The sequence below is a fragment of the Mirounga leonina genome, unplaced genomic scaffold, assembly GCF_011800145.1.
Source record: "Mirounga leonina isolate KUSES-001 unplaced genomic scaffold, KU_Mleo_1.0 Mir_91, whole genome shotgun sequence".
NCBI classification, from domain to species: Eukaryota; Metazoa; Chordata; class Mammalia; order Carnivora; family Phocidae; genus Mirounga; species Mirounga leonina.
In genome coordinates, this window is record NW_023270839.1 from 46,083,782 (window position 1) to 46,108,337 (window position 24,556).

The 24,556-nt window shown below is 36.5% G+C and overlaps 1 protein-coding gene across 2 annotated transcripts in view; it reads left to right on the forward strand.

Moving 5' to 3' along the window:
* The window catches only part of ARIH1 (ariadne RBR E3 ubiquitin protein ligase 1), a 127,455-nt gene that overhangs the window by 40,011 nt on the left and 62,888 nt on the right, over window positions 1-24,556 (forward strand). For both annotated transcript variants that reach the window (XM_034994894.1, XM_034994895.1), the window contains one exon: window positions 10,047-10,114. In XM_034994894.1, coding sequence (XP_034850785.1) covers window positions 10,047-10,114 — 68 coding nt within the window. The remainder of the gene's footprint in view (window positions 1-10,046; window positions 10,115-24,556) is intronic.

A 24,556-nucleotide genomic window follows, 5' to 3' on the forward strand; every position in this document is an offset into this window, starting at 1 on the left:
AGAAGCAGGCTTCCTGCGGAGTAGGGAGCCTGATGCGGGGCTCGATCCCAGGACCCTGGGATCAGGACCTGAGCCGAAGGCAGCCGCTTAACGACTGAGCCACCCAGGTGCCCCATCACATCCACTTTTTAAAACAGAACTTTGTAGATACTTTCAAACCATATACTGCTGCTATAACCTTAGAATGTAATTTTCTTTAAATTACTATAGTATTACACTGCTAGGTTGTGAGGAGTCTGGTTGAGATTCTCTTTCTCCCTCTCCTCTGCCCTTCCCCCCTGCACGTGTGCACTCTCTCCAAAATAAATACATCTTTAAAAAAAAAAAAACACTTTGGGTGAGAAATTCATGTATCCATGTCCCACTCTAGACAACTGAATCAGAATTGCTGTGGTGAAGTCCAAGTATTAGTATTTTTATTTTTTTTAATTTTTAATTTTAATTTTTTTAAGATTTTATTTATTTGACAGAGAGGGAACACAAGCAGGGGGATTGGGAGAGGGAGAAGCAGGCTTCCCGCCAAGCAGGAAGCCCGATGTGGGGCTCCATCCCAGGACTCTGGGAGCATGACCTGAGCCGAAGGCAGACGCTTAATGACCGAGCCACCCAGGCGCCCTCAAGTATTGGTGTTTTTAAAGTTCCTCAAGAGATTTTAATATCCAGCCCAAATGAGGGACCATTGTTTTAGAATTTACCACTGGGGAATATATGAGATTTCAGATTGTTTTATTGCCCTAAAAGTTAAATGTGCTGCTGCTAGTACTAATTTTCTAATTGTTGATTTTGCTTGTTAACTTTTTAAATCTTTTTGTTTGTTTATATCTTTAAAAAATGAGGACCGCCAATAAGAATAGGATGAAGAGTTATTTCAGCCAAGAGTTTGAACTGACTTTCTACTCAGCTAATCAAGAGTTTTGGTAGCATGCATAGGTGATTTCTCTCCTTTGATTGGGCCCCAGCATAAAGCAATTAAATCAGAATCTTTAAGAGTGGTGCTACAACATAAATTTTTATAAAATTTTCCTAATATTCAGATCCTATTAATCTATTTCATCGTGGGTCAAATGAGTTAATCTCTCTAACTTCATCTGTAAAATGTAAATAATGCCTATCTTGTATAAAGTATTGATGTGAAGATTAAATGAAATATGATGTATAAAGAGTGCCTGGCACTGAATAATTTCATGTCTGTGTTCCTTCAGCATCATTCTTTTGACACTTACTTTACTTTAAACAGTCAGAACTCCATTATAGATGCTCAAGTGAGGTTAAATTACTTTTATAACTTAATATTTCAAATTTATGTTTTAATTTATATAAAATTTATACTTTTGGGTGTACAAGTCCATTAATTTTGACCAGGGCCTGGAGTTCTGTATCTGCTACCACAATCAACATACAGAGCAGTTCCATAATGGCCTTCTTAAAAATTCCTTCCTGCTGCCCTGTTTGTTCAAAGCCTCCCCCACCCTTAATTCTTGGCAGCCAGGGATTTATTTATACACCATCCCTGTAGTTTTGTTTTTTCCATGGTGTCATATAAATGGAATCATACAATATGTAGCCTCTTGAATCTGCTTCTTTCACTTAGAATTTGCATTTGAGTTTCATTCATATTGTTGTATGTATCAATAGTTCTTTCTTTTGTTGAGTAGTATTCCATTGTGGATGTACCAGTTTCTTTAACCATTCCCCAGTTGTGGAATTTGGGGGCTGTTAGCAGTTTTTGCCAGGTAGGAATAAAACTGTTTTAAACTTTGTTATATAGGTTTTTTTGAGTGAAGATAAGTTTTAGGGTAAATTCCTAATAGTGAGATTTGGGGCTTGTAGTAAGTGTATGTTTAACCTTGTATGAAACTGCTAGATTTTTTCCTGTTGGCTGTATTATTGTGCACTCCTACCAGCAGTGTATGGAAGTTCCAGTTAAACCGCATACTCTGCAGCACTTGGGTTTGTCTGATAGGTTTCCTCTTCCACCCCATACAGGCTTGTAGTGGTGACACTGTGGCTTCAGTTCCTGTGTTCAAATAACTAATAATATTGAACATCTTGTTCTCTTTCGTGCCTCTGTGTAGATGTTCTTTGGTGAAGTGTCTGTTCAAAGCTTTTGCCCGTTTTTAAAATTGGGTTTTTGTTTTCTTAGTAGGTTTCAAGAGATTTTAAAAATATGTATTCTAAATACAAGTCCTTTATAAGATATGATTTGCATATATTTTCTCCCAGTCTCTGGCTTTTCTTTCCATTTTCTTAACAGTGTCCTTTTCATTTTGGTGAATTCCAGTTTATCAGTTTTTCTTATGGATTGTGCTTTTGTTATCTAAGAACTCTTTGCCCAAAATGAGGCCACAGAGGTTTTCCTCTAGAAGTTTTATAGTCTTATGTTTTACATTTAGGTCTGATTCATTATTAATTTTGTATAAAGTCTAAGGTTTAGGTTAAAGTTGATTTTTTTTTTTTAATATATAGATGTCTTGATTATTCTAGCACTGTTTTTAGAAAAAAACTGTTTTCCTCCCTTTGCATTGTAGCACCTTTGTAAAAAGTCATTTTGCCGTATTTGTATGTATCTATTTGTGGCTTCTGTTTCTTTGATTCGTATATCTATCCTTTTGCCAGTACTGTAGCTTTATAGTATATTTTGAGATCAGGTGGTGTTCTCTTCTTTTCTTAATAATAACATTTTAATGTATTTATTTGTTTTTCAAGTTTTTATTTAAATTCCAGTTAACATACAGTGTAACATTAGTTTCAGGTGTAGAATCTGGTGATTCATCACTTCCATACAACACCCAGTGCTCATCACAAGTGCACTCCTTAATACCCATCACCCAAATATCCCATCCCCCCACCCACCTCCCCTCCAGCAACCCTCAGTTTGTTCTCTGTAGTTAAGAGTCTGTTTTCTGCTTTGCCTCTTCCCCCCCCACCATGTCCATCTGTTTTGTTTCTTAAATTTGACATATGAGTGAAATCATACGGTATTTGTCTTTCTCTGACTGACTTAATTTGGCTTAGCACGATACTCTTTATCTCCGTCTAGGTAGTTGCAAATGGTAAGATTTCATTCCTTTTTGTAGCTGAGTAGTATTCATGTGTGTGTGTGTGTGTGTGTGTGTATCACATCTTCTTTATCCATTCATCAGTCAGTGAACATTTGGGCTCTTTCCATAATTTGGCTATTGTTAATACTGCTATAAATATCAGGGTGCATGTATCCCTTTGAATCATTATTTTTGTATCCTTTAGGTAAATACCTAGTAGTACAATTGCTGGATCTTAGGGTAGTTCTACTTTTAACTTTCTGAGGAACCTTCATACTGTTTTCCAGAGTGACTGCACCAGTTTGCATTCCCACCAACACCGCAAGAGGATTCCCCTTTCTCTGCATCCTTACCAACACCTGTTGTTTCCTTTGTTAATTTTAACCATTCTGACAATTGTGAGGTGATACCTCATTGTAGTTTTGATTTGCATTTACCTGATGCTGAGTGATGTGGAGCATCTTTTCATGTCTGTTAGTCTGTTGTTATGTCTCCTTTGGAAAAATATCTATTCATGTCTTCTCACTTTTTTAACTGGATTATTTGGTTTTGGGGTGTTTGGTAAGTTTTTTTTTTTAATAGATTTTAGATATGTCATTTGCAAATACCCTTTTCTACTCTGTAGGTTGCCTTTTAGTTTTGTTGATTGTTTACTTTGCTGTGCAGAAGCTTTTTTTTTTTTTTTTAAGATTTTATTTATTTGATACAGAGAGCACAAGCAGGGGGAGCGGCCGAGGGAGAGGGAGGGATAGAAGCAGGCTCCCCACTGAGCAGGGAGCCTGACAAGATCCCAGGACTCTGGGACCATTACCTGAGCTGAAGGCAGCTGCTCAACCACCTGCTTTTTATCTTGATGAAGTCCCCGTCGTTCATTTTTGCTTTTTTTCCCCTTCCCTCAGGAGGCATATCTAGTAAGAAGTTGCTATGACTGATGTCAAAGAGGTTGCTACCTGTGTTCTCTAGGATTTCACATTTAGGTCTTTCACCCATTTTGATTTTTTTTGTGTGTATGGTGTAAGAAAATGGTTCACTTTCATTCTTCTGCATGTTGCTGTCCAGTTTTCCCAACAGAATTTGTTGAAGAAACTATCTTTTTTTCCCCATTGGATATTCTTTACTGCTTGTGGGCCCGTTTCTGAGTTCTCTATTCTGTTCCGTTGATCTGTGTGTTTTTCTTTTTGTACCAGTACCATACTGTCTTGATCATTTGTTCTTTTCAAAATTATTTTGGTTATTCTAGTTTCCTTGCTATTACATACAAGCTTTAGAATCATTTTGTTGATACCTACCCAAAAATCCTACTGGGATTTTGATTGGTATTGAATTGAATCTATAGATCAGTTTGGGAAGAAATGATATTTTAATTATATTGAGTCTCCCAAACCCATGAAGGTGTGTCTATCCATTTATCTAGGTCTTTTTTTTATTTCCCTCATCAGTATTTTGCAGTTTTCAGCATATGGATTCTTTATATATATTGTTAAATTTATACCTAAATATTTCAAATTTGGGTGCTATTGTAAGTGGTTCTTTAAAATCTTTTTGATTTCTAGTTAGTCATTGGTTGCTCTGGGGATTATAATATAAATATTTTAACTCTTCACATTCTACTTAGAATTAATATTCTACCGTTCCAAGTAACACATAGAAGCTTCATCTGTATAGATTACTTTTCTCCCAGTCCCTTTATGTTATAGTTGTCATATGTGTAAACATAAGTGTTTAACCCTTTCCCCCTCCATTACATGTTAAAATTTTTGGTTTCAGTAATTTTATGTTTTCAAGAACGTAAGAGGAGAAAAATAGTCCCTAATATTTACCCATTTACCATTTCTCTTGCTCTTTCTCCCCAAAATTCCATGTTCCTCCCTGGGATCATTTCCCTGGCACCTAAAGAACTTAGCATTTCATTTAGAGCAGGTCTGCTGGCAGTGAGTTCTCATAGTTTTTTTGTTTGTTTTTTGTTTTTGTCTGAGAATATCTTTGTCTTCATTTCTGAACTATACTTTCACTGAACATAGAATTCTAGGCTGACAGCTTTTGGTATTCTCCCACAAGGCCCTGAGAGACTGTTCTTTTTTTTTTTTTAAGGTTTATTTATTTATTTGACAGAGAGAGACAGCAAGAGAGGGAACACAAACAGGGGGAGTAGGAGAGGGAGAAGCTGGCTTCCCACTGAGCAGGGAGCCCGATGCGGGGCTCTATCCCAGGACCCTGGGATCATGACCTGAGCCGAAGGCAGCCGCTTAACGACTGAGCCACCCAGGCGCCCCGAGAGGCTGTTATTTTAAAAACAAAACAAAACAAAACAAAACAAAGCAAAAAGGATAGTTTTTTTCTTTTGTTAAGTTCAGATAATTTTTTATTGATACATCTTCAAGTTCAGTGACTTCTCTGTCATCTCCTTTCTGCTATTGAGCCTATCTAGTAACCTTTGTGTTTTTTAGTTCTAAAGTTTCCATTTGTTTTTGTTTTTGTTTTTGTTTTTTTTTTAAAGATTTTATTTATTTATTCGACAGAGAGAGAGACAGAGCAAGAGAGGGAACACAAGCAGGGGGAGTGGGAGAGGGAGAAGCAGGCTCCCTGCTGAGCAGGGAGCCCGACATGGGACTCGATCCCTGGACTCTGGGATCATGACCTGAACCGAAGGCAGACGCTTAACGACTGAGCTACCCAGGCGCCCTCCATTTGTTTTTTTTATAACTTCTTTACTAAGAATTTGTTTCATCCATTTTAAGGTGTCCATTCTCACCTAATGGATCATGTTTTCAATAGTTACTTTAAACGTCTTTGGTATTTCTAATATCTGGGTCATCTTGGGGTCGGCATCTATTAATTATCTTCTCCCTTGAGAATTGGTCAGATTTTTGTTCTTGCAATGTGTGTTAATTTTTGGATTATCCTGGACATTTTGAATATTATGTTGTGAGATTCTGAATCCTGTTAAATCCTTTAGAGAGGTGAGGATTTTTTTTTCAGTAAACCAGTCAATCCAGTTAGGTTATAACTGCATATTCTTTCTCACTTTAGGTAGTGGTTCCATTATCTGTTCAGTTTTCAAAGCTTTTGCTGTGTTGAGTTGCCCTTCCATTCCCACTTAGATTGATCTAGGACTTGGGCAGTGATTTATATTATAGTTCTATTCTAAAAGCCTCATCTATACTTTAGCCGCCCACATGTGCATGCATAGCTTGCAGGGTGAGCCGAGGTTCATATGCAGAATTAGGGGTTTACTCCTCCATCTATCTCTGCTCAGCGATTTCCCCTATACTCTCTGAGTCCCAGAAGTCCTTTTCTTCATTCCTCTAGGCAGAAGCATGGAGTTTTCTAGGTTTTAGTTTCTTACCTGTCAGGCCTTGAGGTGAAGTGGCAAGAGAAAAAAGAAAAGACTAGGGATCACCCAACTTTTTTTCACAACAGGGACCCTCTTCCTGATTCTTCTATTCAAAGGAATGGATTTTCTCTTGTCATTCTGCAGCAGTGTAGTTTCATGGCTGCAGCTGGCCTCAGGCAGGACCTAGAAAAACAGGAGAAAAAGAAAAAAAAAAAAGTATTTCCCCTTCATTGTTAGGAGCCTTTTGCCATAATCCTCTAGCAAAAAAGATGCTCTCTTAGTATTAGCTGCTCATGCCTGCTACAACAGTTTCCCTATTTGGCCCACTCATGGGTCAAAGCTAGGAACTAAACGATAAAAAGCAGAGTACCCACCACCACTTATTTGTTGTTCTTCACTTCCCTCCCCAATCTGCCTGCTGTTTAATTTTAAGAGCATTTTGTCCAGTTTTTAGTTGTAATCAGTGGGAGAGAGAGCCCCTGCAATGAGCTTATTACTCCATCTTGGCCAGGACCAGAAGTCACATTGTTTTGTTTTTAAATAAATTAACATTATTGGTGTATAACTATATGACTAAATATACCCTTTTTTTTTAAAAAAGATTTTATTTATTTATTCATGAGAGATAGAGAGAGGCAGAGGCAGAGGGAGAAGCAGGCTCCCCGCGGAACAAGGAGCCTGACGCGGGACTCGATCCCAGGACCCTGGGATCATGACCTGAGCCGCAGACGCTTAACCGACTGAGCCACCCAGGCGTCCCTAAATATATCCATTTTTAAGTGTATAGTTTGTTTTGAGAAATGTTTTCCCTCATATAACCAACCATCACATTCAAAAAATAGAACATTCCCAGAAAGCTCCCTTGTGTCTCTTAGCTTTCTGCCATCCCCTCCTCATTCTGTCCTGATAACACCCTTTGGTGGAGGACGTAAAGGATATTTATACATATGACTAGTAGTTAAAGGAGATCTTTAATATTCCTTTAGGTTGTACTACATGGAATAAGTGAAAGAATATTAGTTTCAGATTGTCAGGGTAAAATTCACAACTTTTTCACTTAATTAACTGGATAATATTGGGTAATTTTTATAACCTCCAAAGAATCTAGTCATGGTTTTCTCGTATTTAACATGGCTGGTAAGTGCTCTCTTAGAGAGAGCTTTGAGAATTAAATGGGGTATATAAAGTACCTTATACAGGGCTTGGCATATAGTAGATTCACATTATGTGTTATTCTCCCAGTACCTTTCCTTATATGCAGTGTGCATAAATGACTTGAGCCAGCTACATTGAAATAGAGACCAAAATATAATTACTTATTTAGTATTGTGAAATATCTCCTGCCCCATAGCCTAGACCCTGGCAGAATATATAAGTATTTTGGCATTATCATGCCACTGTGGTTTAGATGAATTTTTTCAATCTATCCTATTAGGAAAAGCTTTTGAGCATCTACCTTCGATGTAATATGTACATCAGGCACATACACCTACACAGGAAGGATGAGATAAAAAATAGAAAAATTGTCATGTTTTCTTCATCCTAGGGGACTGCTGGTCTAATTTTCTGAATCCCTTGTGTCATGATCACATGTGGGGATGCCCTACCCCAAACCTATTAAGTAGAACTGTGGGGGTGGACCCTAGTAATCTGTGTTTTAACTGAACTTTCCATAATAATTTTTGATGAGCCAGGAACAGGTTTGGGAACCTCTGGATGGGACCAGGTTTTGATAATGGAACTCAAGCACGGAAAAGACACTCCAGCAACATCAAAGGGCATCAGAGGGCATTTGTCCTCTTCTCCCTTTTTTCTCTTTGCAAGTTGAGACTCAACAACTCCTGAAACATTTTTCCCCAAGCACTCTGTCTAGTGGCAGAGAACACAGTCTATTTGGGTGCCACAGAGTTATAGTCATATAGTTCTCATGGGTACTATTGGACGTAATTCTCCCGATAGGATTATTGTCTTTATTTTACATATGACTAAACCTGAATGAGTAACTATTTCAATTTCAGGCAAATCCTGTTGTGAAAACCTGTTTCCAAACAGAGTTGGATTGGGTTAGGGGGGTTGGGGTGTTAATAAATTGTTGAATCATATTTCTGAGAAAGAGCCGGACAAAACAGTGTCCGTATATTCTGTACAAATAAACATAAAATAGGATCAGTTAATAGGGGGTTTTTGTTTTTTTGTTTTGTTTTTTCACATGTTAACTCTTGTAAAGTGGTGTCTGCTGAATGCTATGTTAAAGGAGGATTCTTAAGGGAGTCTGGGCCCAATCCAATCCTAAATGGATTAGCAAAATGTGTCTAAAGTGGGTGAATGAGAGTTACCATGTCTGCATCTTTGGATTTTTGGGGGGGTATTGAATGTATGTGAATTTTCCTGTGACAAATTGTATTGTTTCATGACATTTTTATACAAGATTATTTTTTAATTAGATCAGTTGTTAACTAATACCGTGGTCTAACTATGGTGACACAAAAGTAGTTTTATATGCAGAGATCCTTTTTGAAATGTTATTTGATTCAGGTTTGAGTTCCACCTCTGACATTGTAACTAGCATTTTAAGTAAAAATTCTGTACCCAGATAGTAACCTGACTAGTTTCGAGAAATGGAAATAAATATTAATAAAAATAAATGACAGCATTAAACAATAGGACAGTTAGTTTTGGGTTTATTTCATGCTGTTAGCCTTTCCTTCTAGAAATGAAACAGCATCCTCAGATTATACTCTCTAAATTATTACCTACAAATATTTTGTCTTTTTCATTAAATATCTCTGAAGGACCTTATGACTTATAAATGGTTTAGACTCATTGGAACTATTCAATACAATAAGGTATTAGAAATTTTATTAATTAGAAATTTTGTTGATTAACAGAGTGACAGTCTGCTAAATCTTAATTGTAAGATTTAATTTTAATTAGTGCTTGATTTAATACAGCAAGTTTTCATTAAATTTCTTTTTGGCTTTAAAAAAAATTTTTTTTATTATGTTCAATTAGCCAGCATGTAGTACATTATTAGTTTTTGATGTAGTGTTCAGCGATTCATTAGTTGCATATAACACCCAGTGCTCATCACCACACGTGCCCCCTTTCATACCCATCACCCAGTTGCCCCATCCCCCCACACCCCTCCCTCCTGTAATCCTCAGTTTGGTTCCTGGAGTCCAGAGTCTCTCATGGTTTGTCTCCCTCTCTGATTTCTTCCCATTCAGTTTTCCCTCCCTTCCCCTGTGGTCCTCCGCGCTATTCTTTATGTTCCACATGTGAGTGAAACCATATGATAATTGTCTTTCTTTGCTTGACTTATTTCACTTAGCATAATCCCCTCCAGTTCCATCCATGTCGATACAAATGGTGGGTATTCATCCTTTCTGATGGCTGATTAATATTCCATTGTATTTATGAACCTTATTCATTCTTTTTGGCTAGTTTTGAATTCTGCTTTAGAATCCTATAGAAAACTGACAAATTAGTGTGGCAGACTATTTTTAAATAGTCTTGATCTCACAATTATTTTTGTATTATCTTTGTAGAATAAAGAAATATCTTAGGAAAGGAAATTTGGGTGGGATGAAATTAAATTCAACCTAAAAATTCACTAAATATCAATGAAGTACTGTTACCTTAAAATAACTTTTTTTCCCCCCCTTCTTTAGAATCCAGCAACTATCACAAGAATACTCCTTAGCCACTTCAATTGGGATAAAGAGAAGCTAATGGAAAGGTAAGGAACTATATTGTCAGCTTTGTACTTACAAGTAGCACAGAAAACTTGTTGAACTGAATTTACAAGAAGCAAATAAGGAATTGATTTATAGACCAGTATGTGAAAAAAACCAGTGAGCAAGTAGTATGTGCTTTAATTTCTTGTATTTCTCATCTGTAAATTTTGTAATAAACTTAATGTTAAGGGAACTCGGACTTAATGTTCCTTTTATTTTGGAGCTAAGGTGGGGGCTCTCCTTCAGTATCTTCAAAATTACATCCTCTTGAGTACTGAGAACTAAAAATGTTTTGAAAAAGTGGTTGAGGGGGCACCTGGCTGGCTCAGTTGGTGGAAAATGCAGCTCTTGATCTCAGGGTCCTGAGTTCAAGCCCCAAGTTGGGTGTGGAGCCTGCTTAAAGGAAGAAGATCAAATACATTTTAAAAAGCACTCGATACAGTCCTCAAACATATGAATAATATCTTCCATTAATTACTTAAAATTTTTTTGCCCATAAAACTTTAAAATCTTTGTTAAGCATATTAATGACATTTATTCAGTAAAAATAAGTTGCTCAGGGTATCCTGACCATCAAAATAGCTGTTTGGACTGGTTCTCTGATTTCAGGCAGGATGATATTCCATTGAGTATTTTTTCTATTTTCTCTCTGAAAATGTTTCTGGTTCTAAAAAGGAAGAAATTACAGGACTAGTGAAGGACAATATTAATGCCATTCTTAATCTTTTTTTCTTCCTTAGATTGAAAGTTAGGAGTACTTGTTAAGGTGGTAGGGTGACAGCCTATATTTATTCTATCAGCCATATTCTTCAGTCTAAAATTAGCAATCCTATTTTTAATAAAGAATTAACACTAGTTGGGAATTGAGAACCCAAATATTATGAGAAATAAATGGAAAATACTTCCCATTTGATTTTAAAATTGAAAGAACTTTGCAAAACATATTAAATAATACTAAGAGCATTGATCAGGTTTTGGGTTTTTTTTTTAAGATTTTATTTATTTATCTGTCAGAGAGAGAGAGAGATCACAAGCAGGGGGAGCGGCAGGCAGAAGATCCTGGGATCATGACCTGAGCCGAAAGCAGACACTTAACCAACTGAGCCACCCAGGCGTCCCTATTGCTCAATTTCTCACGCATTGCACCCCAACTACAATTTAATAGTAACAAATAATAGTTATCAGTTATTGAGCCCTTTGTGCCAGGCATTATTTCATTTTATCCTCCTTATAGCTTTATGGTGTTAGAAACTATTATCCCCACTTAATTGACATGGAAAGTAAGGCTTAATATATTTATCTTAGTTTGGTAACAAAAGGAGTTAGCACTCAAACTCATGTTTGTTGGACTCCAAAGCTTATGTTCTTAAACATATATAGTTTTCCCAGGGTTCATGAAGAATAAAATGCTCCTGACTGTGATTGCCCCCGCCGCCCCCTGTGGATCTGACCACCTTTTTTGAAGTCAGTGGTATTTCTTAATTTTGGTAACATTTATTTTCTGGTTTATTTTGTGACAGGATAAGGAGTTTTCATTATTTATATCTGATATTCTTCTGACTTAACAGTTTGTTTCTTATTAATGTATTTCTTCAAAGAAAATTTTCTCCTATAACACTGTTGATACTGCTGAAAGCATTTTTCAATTAAATACTGTACTTAGATGTGGTAAGTATGAATTAAAAAGTAGTCAGCTCCTTGGAAACTTCTCTGTGTGTGAACTTTTCTGTTTCTTTTTGTAATTTCAGTTTTTTATATATTCTGAAGATATGTTATTGGGAACCTTTAAATCTTTAAATAGTGTTTTTAAAACCAATATGCAATATCTTTTTGTCTCATTTAATGAGTTTCACATTATACTCTATGTTTGATATTAACACTGCCACACTTTATGATTACTAATATGTTTAGATTTAATTGCTGCCATTGTAAGTAGTGCTTTGTATTTATTATGTTTTCTGTTTGGTTTTTTTGTTGGCTTGATACCAAGTCTTCTTTCTCTTTCTCCCGGCCCCCCCCCCCCCCCCTCCCGCCGGCTTCCATCTCAGAGTTACATGTTTTATTTCAGTTTTTCTAGTGGTCACCTTTATGAGCACTTTTACTAGCATATATTTAACTTTTTTTTTTTTTTCCTTTTAGCTAGTCTCTTGCATCCCACTGTTTTCTCCAAATTTACTTTTTTCTCTCAGAATAGATCTTTAGTCATTTAAGTCATTTCATATGTATTAAAATTTTTAAGGACTCTAAGAGAAATCCTTAATATTCTGAAATTTTGGGTAGTTTTTGAAAGCATATTCATTTGTGCCCTTTAAGTCTGAGAACTAATATTTTTGGTTTGGGGAAATTCTTAGCTATTATTTCTTCTCCTTTTCTTGATTCTCTTAATGCTTTCTGGAATCCCTGTTAGTCACATGTTGAAATTTCTGGATCCCTTTTGGAAATTAATTTTAATTTTTTTCAAAATGTTTTTTCTGTACTTGTCATCTTTGTCTTTCTACTCTGGTCTGTGAAGTTCCTCAAGTTTATCTTTAATTCACTAACTTGCGTTTCTTTTTGCACCCATTCTGCTATTGAGCCATCTTGAGTTGTTTAGTTCAACAGTATCCATTTTATTTATTTTAATAACTTAATTCTTGTTTTGTGGATGCTCTTTTCCTTATCTCCCTTGGCACATAATTCTTTTTACACTAATGTGTTTTCTTCTAGACTGTTTATCAGTAAACAGAATTTAAATTATGTATTGGTATTTAGTACCTTTCAGAGTATGTTATTTTCAAATTGATCAAATTTAAGCTATAATAAATTCCAGTAAAAAATCAATATGCATTCTATTTTCACACTTTCAAGTAACTCATTATCCAAAAATGATTATAATTAAACAATGACAGTACAAATGTAAGATATGGCTGAAGAGATACAGGGAAATTTGCAGGCTTAGTATCTTTATAAGAAAAAGAAAGAGGTAGAAAACAAAGCCTTTGAAACAGGAACTTAGAAAAATACAAAATAAACCCAAAGACAGTAGAATAAATATGTAAGATAAAAGCAACATAATTGAACTAGAGAACAAAAATACATAAAACAAAAACATCTTTGAAAACGATTTTTTAAAAGGCAAATATCAAGAGAATGAGAAACAAGCCACACACCTGGAGAAAATATTTGTGAAAGATACCTGATAAAGGCTTATCCAAAATAAACAAAGAACTCCTAAAACTCACTAATTAAAAAAAAACCCAGTGGGCAAAAATCTGAATAGACAATGCATTAAAGAAGATACGCAGATGTTAAATAAGCATATGAAGAGATACTCATCGTCATATATTATCAGGGCATTGCTTATTAAAACAAGATACCACTGCATACCTATTAGAATGGCTAAAATCCAAAAACACTGACACTACCAAATACTGATGAGGATGCAGAGCAACAAGAACTCTCATTGCTGATGGGGATGCAAAATGGCATAGCTGCTTTGCTTTCAGTTTGGCAGTTTCTTACAAAACTAAATATACTCTTTCAGTAGGATCCAGCAGTCATACTTTTTGGTATTTACCCAAATGAGCTGAAAGCTTGTGTCCACACAAAAATCTGCCCATGAATATTCATAGCATTTTTATTTGTAATTGCTAAAACTTGGAAACTATTAAGATGTCCTCCAGTTGGTGGATGGATGAATAAACTGTGGTATGTCCGGACACTTGAATATTATTTTATGCTAAAAAGAAATGAGCTATGAAGTCATGAAAAGATATGGAGAAACTTTAAATGCATATTACTAAGTGAAAGAAGCCAATCTGTAAAGGCTACATACTGTATGATTCCAACTATATGATATTACTACAGAGACAGTAAGATCAGTGGTTGCCAGGGGTTAGGTGGAGGGAAGGGTGAATATATAGAGCAAAAAGGATTTTTAGGGCAGTGACACTATTCTGCTTGAAACTTTTATGTTGCATGTATATCACTGTACCTTTGTCCAAACCCATAAAATGTATAACACAAATGTGAACCCTAATGTAATCTGTGGACTTTGGATGATAATGATGTGTCGATATAGATTCATTGATTCTATCACATGTACCACTCTGGTATGAGTTGTTGATAGTGGGTCAGGTTGTGTGGGGGGGGGGCAAGGGGTAAATGGGAATGCTCTGTACTTTCTGCTCAGTTTTGCTCTCAGCTAAGACTGTTCTTAAAAAGTAAAAGCTGTGTCGAAAAGGGTGAGGAAATAAACCATTGGCAAATATGATGGGGGTAGGGGAGAAAGGCACAAACAACATTGGGAATAATGCATAATTATAAATAAATATAAATATATATTATACATGTTATATAATTGTATATGTTATAAATTTATAAATATATAAATAAATACTGAGTACCACTTTTACCAGTATATTTGAAAGCTTAGAAATGGAAATTACTTCATTGTCCCCCGAGAAGTAGAAAAATAACCATGGAAAAATGTAGTAAATATTTACTAAAAGATCCCTCTCCTCCAAAAACCACTAGATGATTTTATGGTCAAGTTCTATGTAATAAACCATCAAGGAACTGCAAGTTTCTATTGAAAATTATTTCAGAACATAGAAAAAGAGAAGACATCCTATTAGCCAAATCAGAATAACCCTTGTTACAAAATTTGAGAAAGACTGCATAAGATATAAATCACTTTTATTATGAACATAGCTGTTGAATTCATAATAATATTTAATTAAATTGGAAGAATTAATGGTCTAGTAGGATTTCTCCTAGGAAAAGCAAGAATATGTCACCATTAGGGAAAAAATAATTCATCTATAGTATTTACTACTTTTTAACGGGTTAGTGATACCCATGATTTAGAAAAGAACAATTTTTAACAAACTAAGAAGGTAATTTCTCAGTGTCATGAAAGGCATCAACTAATAATCCAAAGCAGAATTAACCTTAATTTTGAAACTTTGGAAGGATGTCCAATAAAATCAAACAGGGTACTGGCTGTCACCAGCATTTAAATGTACTAGAAGTTCTGATAACTATTATTTAAAATAATACGCAGAAAATTAAATAAGTGGTATAAAAATTGGCGATGGGAGGATTTGGATTATATTTAGATTTTTCTTTATACTTTTATGTATTCTGTGAACTTTCTTCAGTAATCCCAGGAGAAGTGTTATAATAACACATTAACTGTGTAATCCAGAAAATAAGAACTCATTTGTAATGAAAACATTTATTTAAAAAAGGAAGAGAGGGGCACCTGGGTGGCTCAGTCGTTAAGCGTCTGCCTTCGGCTCAGGTCATGATCCCGGGGTCCAGGGAACGATCCCTGCACAGGGCTCCCTGCTTAGCAGGAATCCCTCTTCTCCCTCTCCTACTCCCACTGGTTGTGTTTCCTCTTCCTGTCTCTCTCTCTGTCAAATAAATAAAAATTTAAAAAAAGGAAGAGAAATTTTTGTAGACCATATAATCATCTAGCTGGGAAACCCCAAAGAATGAACTGACAAACTATTAAAGTGGTTGCACATTAGAATCACCTAAGAACTTTAAAAAACACCAATGCCTAGGCCCCTTTCCATTCTTTCTCCTTCCCCATCCCTTAATACCCTTGGAAAATAAGAAGAAACTCAGAATGTGAGTGACAGTGTGCATCTTCCTTTCCTTGAGTATAAAAATGAAGGTGACTCATATGACAATCTTGTAACAATTTAGGATCCCAGGAATCATAAGAAAAGTTAGTGTGGCCAATAATTTTGTTACATAGCTTGCTTGCTTTCTTTCTTTCTTTCTGGGCGGATGGGGGGGGGCACAAGCAAGGGGCAGAGGGAGAAGCAGGCTCCCTGCTGAGCAAGGAGCCCGACACAGGGCTCAATCCCAGGACCCCGGGACCACGACCCGAGCTGAAAGCAGACATTGACTCGACCGAGCCACCCAGGCGCCCCCACACCCAGGGGGAGTGGGAAAGGGAGAAGCAGGCTTCCTGCGGAGCAGGGAGCCTGATGCGGGGCTCGATCCCAGGACCCTGGCATCATGACCTGAGCCGAAGGCAGATGCTTAACGACTGAGCCACTCAGGCGCCCCTTATATAGCACTTTTTTAAAAAATCGTACTTCCCATTTGGTAACACAATATATTCAAGCATCATTTCTATTCATTTTGACATCCTTAAAGAGAAGTCTTATCCTAGGCAAAATTATGAAGCACTTCAAATTCTGTCATCTCTTTCTGCTGTCTTTCCTCATTTCCATATACCAGGCATATTAATTTTTTGTTTGTTTATTCATTAGGGAGCCCTAGTCCCTGCCATGGGGGAGGACTTTACGGTCTAGTGAGGGCCATAGAGCTATAAGATTTTTTGCCAATAATTCTTACTCGCCTCCAGACTTCCAGTCCATGGTTTAAACAAATTTGTCTTGACCCCAAAACCAAGTAATTTATTCTTTTAAAAATACATTTTGGTGAAGGTGGTGAGGAATTAATGGAGAAGGGACCACTGAAATTTTTTGGTGTCGTCTTTTCTCTCTCATAGCTTTCTAGACCTTTGCCATTTTCTTTCCTACCCAGCCTTCTGAATTTTTACTATGTAGATTAATTTCTTTTCTATTGTATAAATTAAATAGAATTTTCTCTATTCACTAGATTTCTTCCCATGCTCCTCCACATGAAGCAAAACGGAACAAATCAGAGAATCAGAAGTGCAGCAACAACTCCATCTGCCCTTCTACTTCTAAACTTTAAAGGCTAACCTTTCTATCTGGGCTTTGGTCTTATAATTTTTGTGGGATGTTCCTTCCGTTATTTCATCTGTCATATCTTGAGCCCTCTCCTTTCCTGGTATATCAGTCAGGGTTTTTAGTTGTAAATATACTTGAAGAGGATAGGTGAAAATGACATTAAAGATGGGAAGATCAGCCAGTAAATGAAGGCTATGCATCCAGGAAAAGTGCCCAAATCATAGTGTCAAACTATTTTAGTAAATGTGCTATTGCTCTTGCCATTGGTCACAGGCATCACAGCTCATACCATGAATATTGGGCAAGTGACAGCACAACTAGTATTTCTGCTGTTTTGGCCTCTGAAAGATGGATGTATCCTACCCCTTTGACAGAATGAATTCCTCATCAAATCTTCAAGTACTGTGCTTTTCGTAACTATAGGTCATCCTGCTCCTTCTAGGCTCCTTCATCCTTTCAGCAGGAGAGACTGAGAAAGTGAGTTGTTCTTTTTTCCCTTTCTTTTTATGACAAGACTTTTTTTTAATTTTAGATTTTTTTATTATTACTATTGAAATATAGTTAACGTACAATGTTATGTTAGTTTTCAGGTGTACAACATAATGATTCAGCAATTCTGTACATTACTCAGTGCTTACCATGATAAATGTAGTTACCTCTGTCACCATATATTATTACAATATTACTATATTCCCTGTGCTGTACTTTTTCATCTCTGTGACTTAACTCGTTTTATAACTGGAAGTTTGTACCTGTTTTGCCCATTCTTCTACCCACCTCCCCTGACAAGACATTTAAAAATCCAGCTTCTGGGGCGCTTGGGTGGCTCAATCGGTTAAGCTTCTGACTCTTGATTTCGTCTCAGGTCATGATCTCAGGGTCATGAGATCAAGCTCCATATCGGGCTCCCCGCTCAGCGGGGAGTCTGCTTCTCTCCTTCTCCCTCTCCCTCTGCCCCTCTCCCTGCTTGTGTACTCTCTCTCTCAAATAAATAAATGAACCTCTGAAAATCCAGTTTCTGTCTGCCTTTCTTTTTCTTTTTTTTTTTTTTTTTAAAGATTTGATTTATTTATTTGACAGAGAGAGAGAGACAGCGAGAGAGGGAACACAAGCAGGGGGAGTGGGAGAGGGAGAAGCAGGCTTCCCTCTGAGCAGGGAGCCCGATGTGGGACTCGATCCCAGGACCCTGGGATCATGACCTGAGCTGAAGGCAGTCGCTTAACCAACTGAGCCACCCAGGCGCCCCTGTCTGCCTTTCTTTTATCTTTATTTCTGTCTCATATTATACTTTAGTAGTACACAACTTTTAAGATGTCACCAAATTCATGTTTGTGTTGACTCAACTTGGCAACTGTTTCCTTTGTCTGACATGGGGCTTTGTGGATCTATGTACGCTGTTAGCTACAAAGCCCTAGGGAGCACTTTTGGAACTGTACTGTCATTGGCCCATGCCTGGAATGCCTTCCATATTGTCCCTTTTCCTAATTGTTCTTTTTTTTTTTTAAAGATTTTATTTATTTATTTGACAGTGAGAGAGCACAAGCAGGGGGAGTGGCAGGCAGAGGGAGAAGCAGACTCCCCACTGAGCAGGGAACCCGATGCAGGGTTCGATCCCAGGACCCTGGCATCATGACCTGAGCTGAAGGCAGCCACTTAACCGACTGAGCCACCCAGGCACCCCCTTAATTGTTCTTTAAAACCCAACTTAAGCTTTACTTCTAAGATGGCTATTCTTATTTCTCAAGACAGTTAATCACTTCTTCATTGACCCTTTTATATGTATTTGATATAATATTTCAATGCTTCCATTAGTTATTTGTGCATAAGAACTATCTTATTCATCTTTCATTGCTAGTACATAACACAATTCCTAATATATAGTCAGTGATTAATAAATATTTTAGTTCAACCATTTCTAGGTTTTATTTTTTATAATACGCATGTAATTTCTGTAAATTATGACAAGCATGTAAATCAGATTTCAATATGTCAAGAACTAGAGACAACCGCCCCCCCCGCCCCCAAATCAAGCTTCTTTAGAGTTGATGACAAGTAAAAAAAAAAAAAAAATCAGTATCTTCTCTATAAGGTTGGTGTTAATGAGTTAACTGGTATATTTGAGGTGAGGGGAAATACATAGGTGGTTGATGACTCACTGCTCTTCATGGACAGGTGTAATCAAAGAATCTTGAAGATTGATTTCAATGCAGACTATGTTGCAAAGAGCTTTCCAGTTTTCATTCTGAAGCGTTAACACCATTTAGTGAATAGTTGCTAGAACCAGTACTTGTGTTATGATGGTACGGAACTTTTCTTAGCCACATTACTAATAATACATTGTTTCACAGTTAACTTCTGAGATGTGAGAGTAAATTTGGTTTGTCAGAAACCAGGCTTTTGTGATGGCATTCATCAATCTAATATAATATAGTGGGTTCTTACTGTTTAAACAGTTTAGGTGTTATTGGAGAGCATGTATCAAAAGCGACAAATGTACCTTCTTATTATACTATAGTGGTTAAGAACATGGGATCTCTGCTCCACCACCTCCTAGCTGTATGAACTCGGAGCAATTTTCTCCATTAGTTACTTCATCTGAAGTTATTCTGTTGTCCCTAGTCTCCCTATCTTACTACTTCATAAATTTCAAGAATGTTTTTGAATATCAGCTGTGTAAAAGACATTGAGCAGAGGTTTGGTGATGAAGAGGTACACAGAACAGTGTATCATACACCATTTTACGCTTAAGGTACTTATAGATAAAACTTTAAGGGAATACGTAAAAGGTTCTTTCTGGCTCAGGTAGGAAAGGATTTATTGATGAGATGGCATTTGATTGGGCTTGGGAGAGCAGGCAGAGTGGGAACCTGGGCATTTCAGGTTCAGGAATCAAGTCGGGGGAAGGGGGTAGTTTAAGGAACATATGTTGAATGGTAATGGGATTTAGAGCAACAGCAGTACAAGAAAGATAGAAGGAAAATGATGGGGCATGTTTAATAGGAAGCACACTGTGGAGGACCTTGAATTCTAGGCAAGTGAATTTGGCTTTTTTTCCTATTAAGTAGAAAGGTTTGAAGGTTGTTTTATGGAGAAATGTGATATAAGGGCATTTTTGCAGTAAAAAAAATGTAGTGACAATATGAGCTGATTGTCCATCAGCAGGATGACCCATTGGAAAACTATTTTAATAACCCAGGTAAAAGGAAAATGTTGGCTTGACTTAGGATGGTGATGGTTAATTGAAAGCAGAGTGGGTGGAAGAGATGTTAAGGTGGAGTTTTAACTGACAGAGAAAATATGAGACTCTGGGAAACTTCTGGTAATTTGGACCATTCTATCCACTAAGTACAGTAACGAAATCTGTATGATATTGAAACATCTTTTAAAAATCAAGAATATCTGGAGCTCCTGGGTCGCTCAGTCAGTTAAATGCCTTCAGCTCAGGTCATGATCCTGGGGTCCTGGGATCAAGCCCCGCATTGGGCTCCTTGCTCATTGGGGAGCCTGTTCCTCCCTCTCCCTCTGCCCCTCCCCCCCCACTCGTGCTCTCTCTCTCATTCTATCTCAAATAAATAAAATCTTTTTTAAGAATCAAGAATATCAAAAAATTAGTAAAATAGGAATTACAGGGTTAAGGCCTGAGAGAATATGGAAATCTAGAGAGAGGAGCCAAGCATTCCAGTCTGCTTTACACTGGAAGTATATTCTGATCTAGGAGAGGTAGCTAAGGTAGCTGTGATTTTTATTGGCCCTTTAATTAGTGGGGGAAAGTTGGAGTCTTAGGCCCACCAAGAATGAGGATTAGATAAACCAGTTCTTCTAAAGATTAAAGATAGTATTCATGTCATCTGGGTATCCTAGAAAAACTTAAACCTTGAATGTGGATTAAGATGGTCCCAGACTGTTAATGTACCCAGGCACTTGACACAAACAAATAAAAATCTCTTCTAGGAAAAGAACATTAAGGCCTCAAACTACTTCCCCAAATTATTTTTTTAATTAAAACATAACAACTTGGGACTCCAGATACTAGAATTGTCAGAACTGGATCAAATGGGTATACCATCAACAGGGAACTAGAAAGTATGAGCTATCTTAAAGATATGAAAAAGATTTTTTTCTTTTATATTAATTTATTTTTAGTTTTTTGTGTTTTATTTTTTCAATTCATAATTCCATTTCTTTATGTGCAGCTCATATGGGTATGGAACCAGTGTCAAACACTGAAAGCAGCTATTGAAATAAGTCAAGTGTAAGTGTTGACACCGCTTGTTAAGAGGCACGATCTGGTTCCAGCAAGGTTAGGAAAACAACTCGAAAAAGACAGAATTTCTATAACTAAACAAAATAAGCAAAATTGAGTCAGTCAATTAATTTAACAGCATATTGGACAAAACTAAAGAGAGGCTTAATGTACTAGAATATCAGACCAAACTACTATCTAAATTAAGTACATACACCAAAAGATGGAAAATACAGAAGAGAAGTTAAGAAATGTGGAGGATATAATGAAAAGATCTTTTTTTTTTTTTAAAGATTTTTATTTATTTGAGAGAGAGAGAATGAGAGAGAGCACATGAGAGGGGTTAGGGTCAGAGAGAGAAGCAGACTCCCCGCCGAGCAGGGAGCCCGATGCGGGACTTGTTCCAGGGACTCCAGGATCATGACCTGAGCCGAAGGCAGTCGCTTAACCAACTGAGCCACCCAGGCGCCCTAATGAAAAGATTTTATTGAGTTTTAGGAGAGAATGAGCCAAAGGTAGTATTTGAAGATATAATGGCTGATAATATTCCAGTTTGGTGAGAGAAAAAAACGCCACAGAATTTAAGAAGCCTTAATAGTTCCCATGCATAATAAATACTGTTTCATTGATTCTGAGATATTTTATTGTGCTTAAAATTTGAATGCTTCTTTCAATTGATGGCAACTTGTAGTCCAACAAGATTGATAGACTGACCTATGTGAAAATTTTCCCATTTCACTTTCTGGTAAGATATGAAATTTCAGGTCCAAAGCATTTTAGATTTCATGAAATACGGTAAAAAGAAATCCACATTTTTTTCTTTTGAAATCCATATTTTAAAACATCATAGTACAACTACAGAAACAACAGCAAAAATAGACAATCATGAAAGCTAGATACAAGGACGATTACTTTCAAAGAGTAAAAATTTGTGTATATATAATGTACATAGAGAAAAAATATATAGAAAGTGTATATTATATTTATATATTCTTTTTAGAGAACAGCTGACTTAACAGCAACAGTGGAAGTGATAGTAAGAGGATACCTTAGTAGGTTGAAAGACAAATGCCAATTTAGAATACTGGGTTCAGGGGCACCTGGGTGGCTCAGTCGTTAAGCATCTGCCTTTGGCTCAGGTCATGATCCCGGGGTCCTGGGATAGAGCCCTGCATCAGGCTCCCTGCTCAGCGGGAAGCCTGCTTCTCCTTCTCCCACTCTCCCTGCTTGTGTTCCTTCTCTCCCTTTGTCTCTCTCAAATAAATCTTAAAAAAAAAAAAAAGAGTACTGTGTTATGGAAAATGTTTTCATAAACAATACCATCTTTTAATTAGTATAAACGCCTTTATGTTGTGACTGACCTTTGTATTCTTTTAAGTCAACATTTTAAGTTCTAGCAATGTTGTCAGAGTGTCAAATATTCATAATGTTATTTAAGCAACTAATTTAATATTAAGGGGGAAATCGTGGAATGCAGTCTAAGTTGTGCTTATAAGGAAAGTAATGAACTAAGCTTTCATCTTAAGTCTCAAGTAATGAACTAGACATGTCACAATAGAAAACGAGCAACAAAGTAAATTCAGAGAAATTACAAGAAGAAATAACAGAGCGCAGAATTTAATAAAACAGAAAAGAAACATACAGTAGAGTGGCTTAAGGAGCCAAAAGATTTTAAAGACAGATTAACATTGATACCCAGGTGAGATTAATCAAGAAAAAAGGCACAAATAACTAATACCAGGAGTGAAAAAGAATGTCACTTTGAATCCTGCAGATATTTTAAAAAAAACTTCTGAGATATTATGGATAACTGTCAAAATTTGAAATTTTAAACGAAATGGATAACTTCTTAGAAATTTGCAATTTATTGAAATTGACGAGAAATAAATAGAAAACCTATATGAGCTGTCACTATAAAGTGAAAGTTTCTGTAAAGAAAAGTCTAAGTCCAGATGGATATACTGGAAAGTTCTACCAACACTTAATGAGATAATAACTCCAACCTTATATTCTTAACCTTGGATTCTTTTAGAAAACAAAGTGAGGATACCCCATCTTCATAAGGCTGTCACAGCTTTGATTCCAAAACCCCAAACCCACAACTTTGATTCCAAAACCCAACTGAAACATTACTTGTTAGTTTCTCTCACTTACATAGGTGCAAAAAATAAAACCCACAATATTTGCAAATTATATAGTTCAGCAATACATAATAAGGATAATAACCCAGCCTGGACAACTCTGATTTATCCCAGGAATCTAGGTTTGTTTAACCTGGAACAGTTCAATATGGTCACTTGAACAAATTGTAATGAGAAAAACATTTCAATAGAGAGGAGCTGTTCCTAAACATCAGTCATCATTCATGATTTTAAGAAGAAGGCATTAGGAAAATAGGCACAAAAGGGAAGTATATTAATCTAGTAAATCTGTAAAAACACCTATAGGAGATATCATAGTTCATGCTGAAATGTTGAAAAAATTTCCCTTTTAGGTAAGAGTTCAAGACACAGATATCTGTTATTTTCACTTCTGTTGAACAGAATACTGAGGATGATCCTAGCCAGTAGTATAAAGTATCATAGCTGTAAGGGAGATGATAAACAATTAATATTCACTGATGATATGAATTGTGTACATAGGAAATCCAAAGGAATCTACAGATAAGTTAATTTAGAAAGACTGTAAAAATGTTATTTTTTTTCTGTTCATATTTACACACATATCTTTGATCCAGTAATTCCACTTCCAGGTATATACCTAGTAGAAAGAAATATGCACATCTAATTTGAAAGTTATAAGCGTGCTCATAGCATTATTTATAATAGCTCCAACCTATGAACAACCCTATAATTATGGTTATAATTATGGTATATTTCTGTAATAACTTCAACAAAAAATAAATTAGAGCTGCAAGTGACTACATAGGTGAATCTTAAAAACCATCATATTGAGTGATAGGAAGGCCTCTAAATACTTTATGTCCTATATGATTTTGTTTATATGCAATTCAAAAACAGGCAAAACTAAGCCATATTGTTTAAGGATGCATATTTAGGTGGTAAAACTATAAAGAAAAATAGGATAGTGATTATATCTCAGGGGAAGAGGAGTTTGTTACTGAGAAGGGATGTTGGAGTGTTTCTGAAGCACTAGCTGTATTCTAGTTCTTGTCCTAGGTTGATTATACACAGGTGTTTGCTTTATAACAATTTGTAAGCTGCCCATTGATGTGTATGCACTTTTCTAGAATTGTGTTATATCACAATAAAAATAACTTTAAAACACATTTGTACAGGGCGCCTGGGTGGGTCAGTTGGTTAAGCGACTGCCTTCGGCTCAGGTCATGATCCTGGAGTCCCGGGATCGAGTCCCGCATCGGGCTCCCTGCTCGGCAGGGAGTCTGCTTCTCCCTCTCCCACTCCCCGTTTGTGTTCCCTCTCTTGCTGTGTCTTTCTCTGTCAAATAAATAAATAAAATCT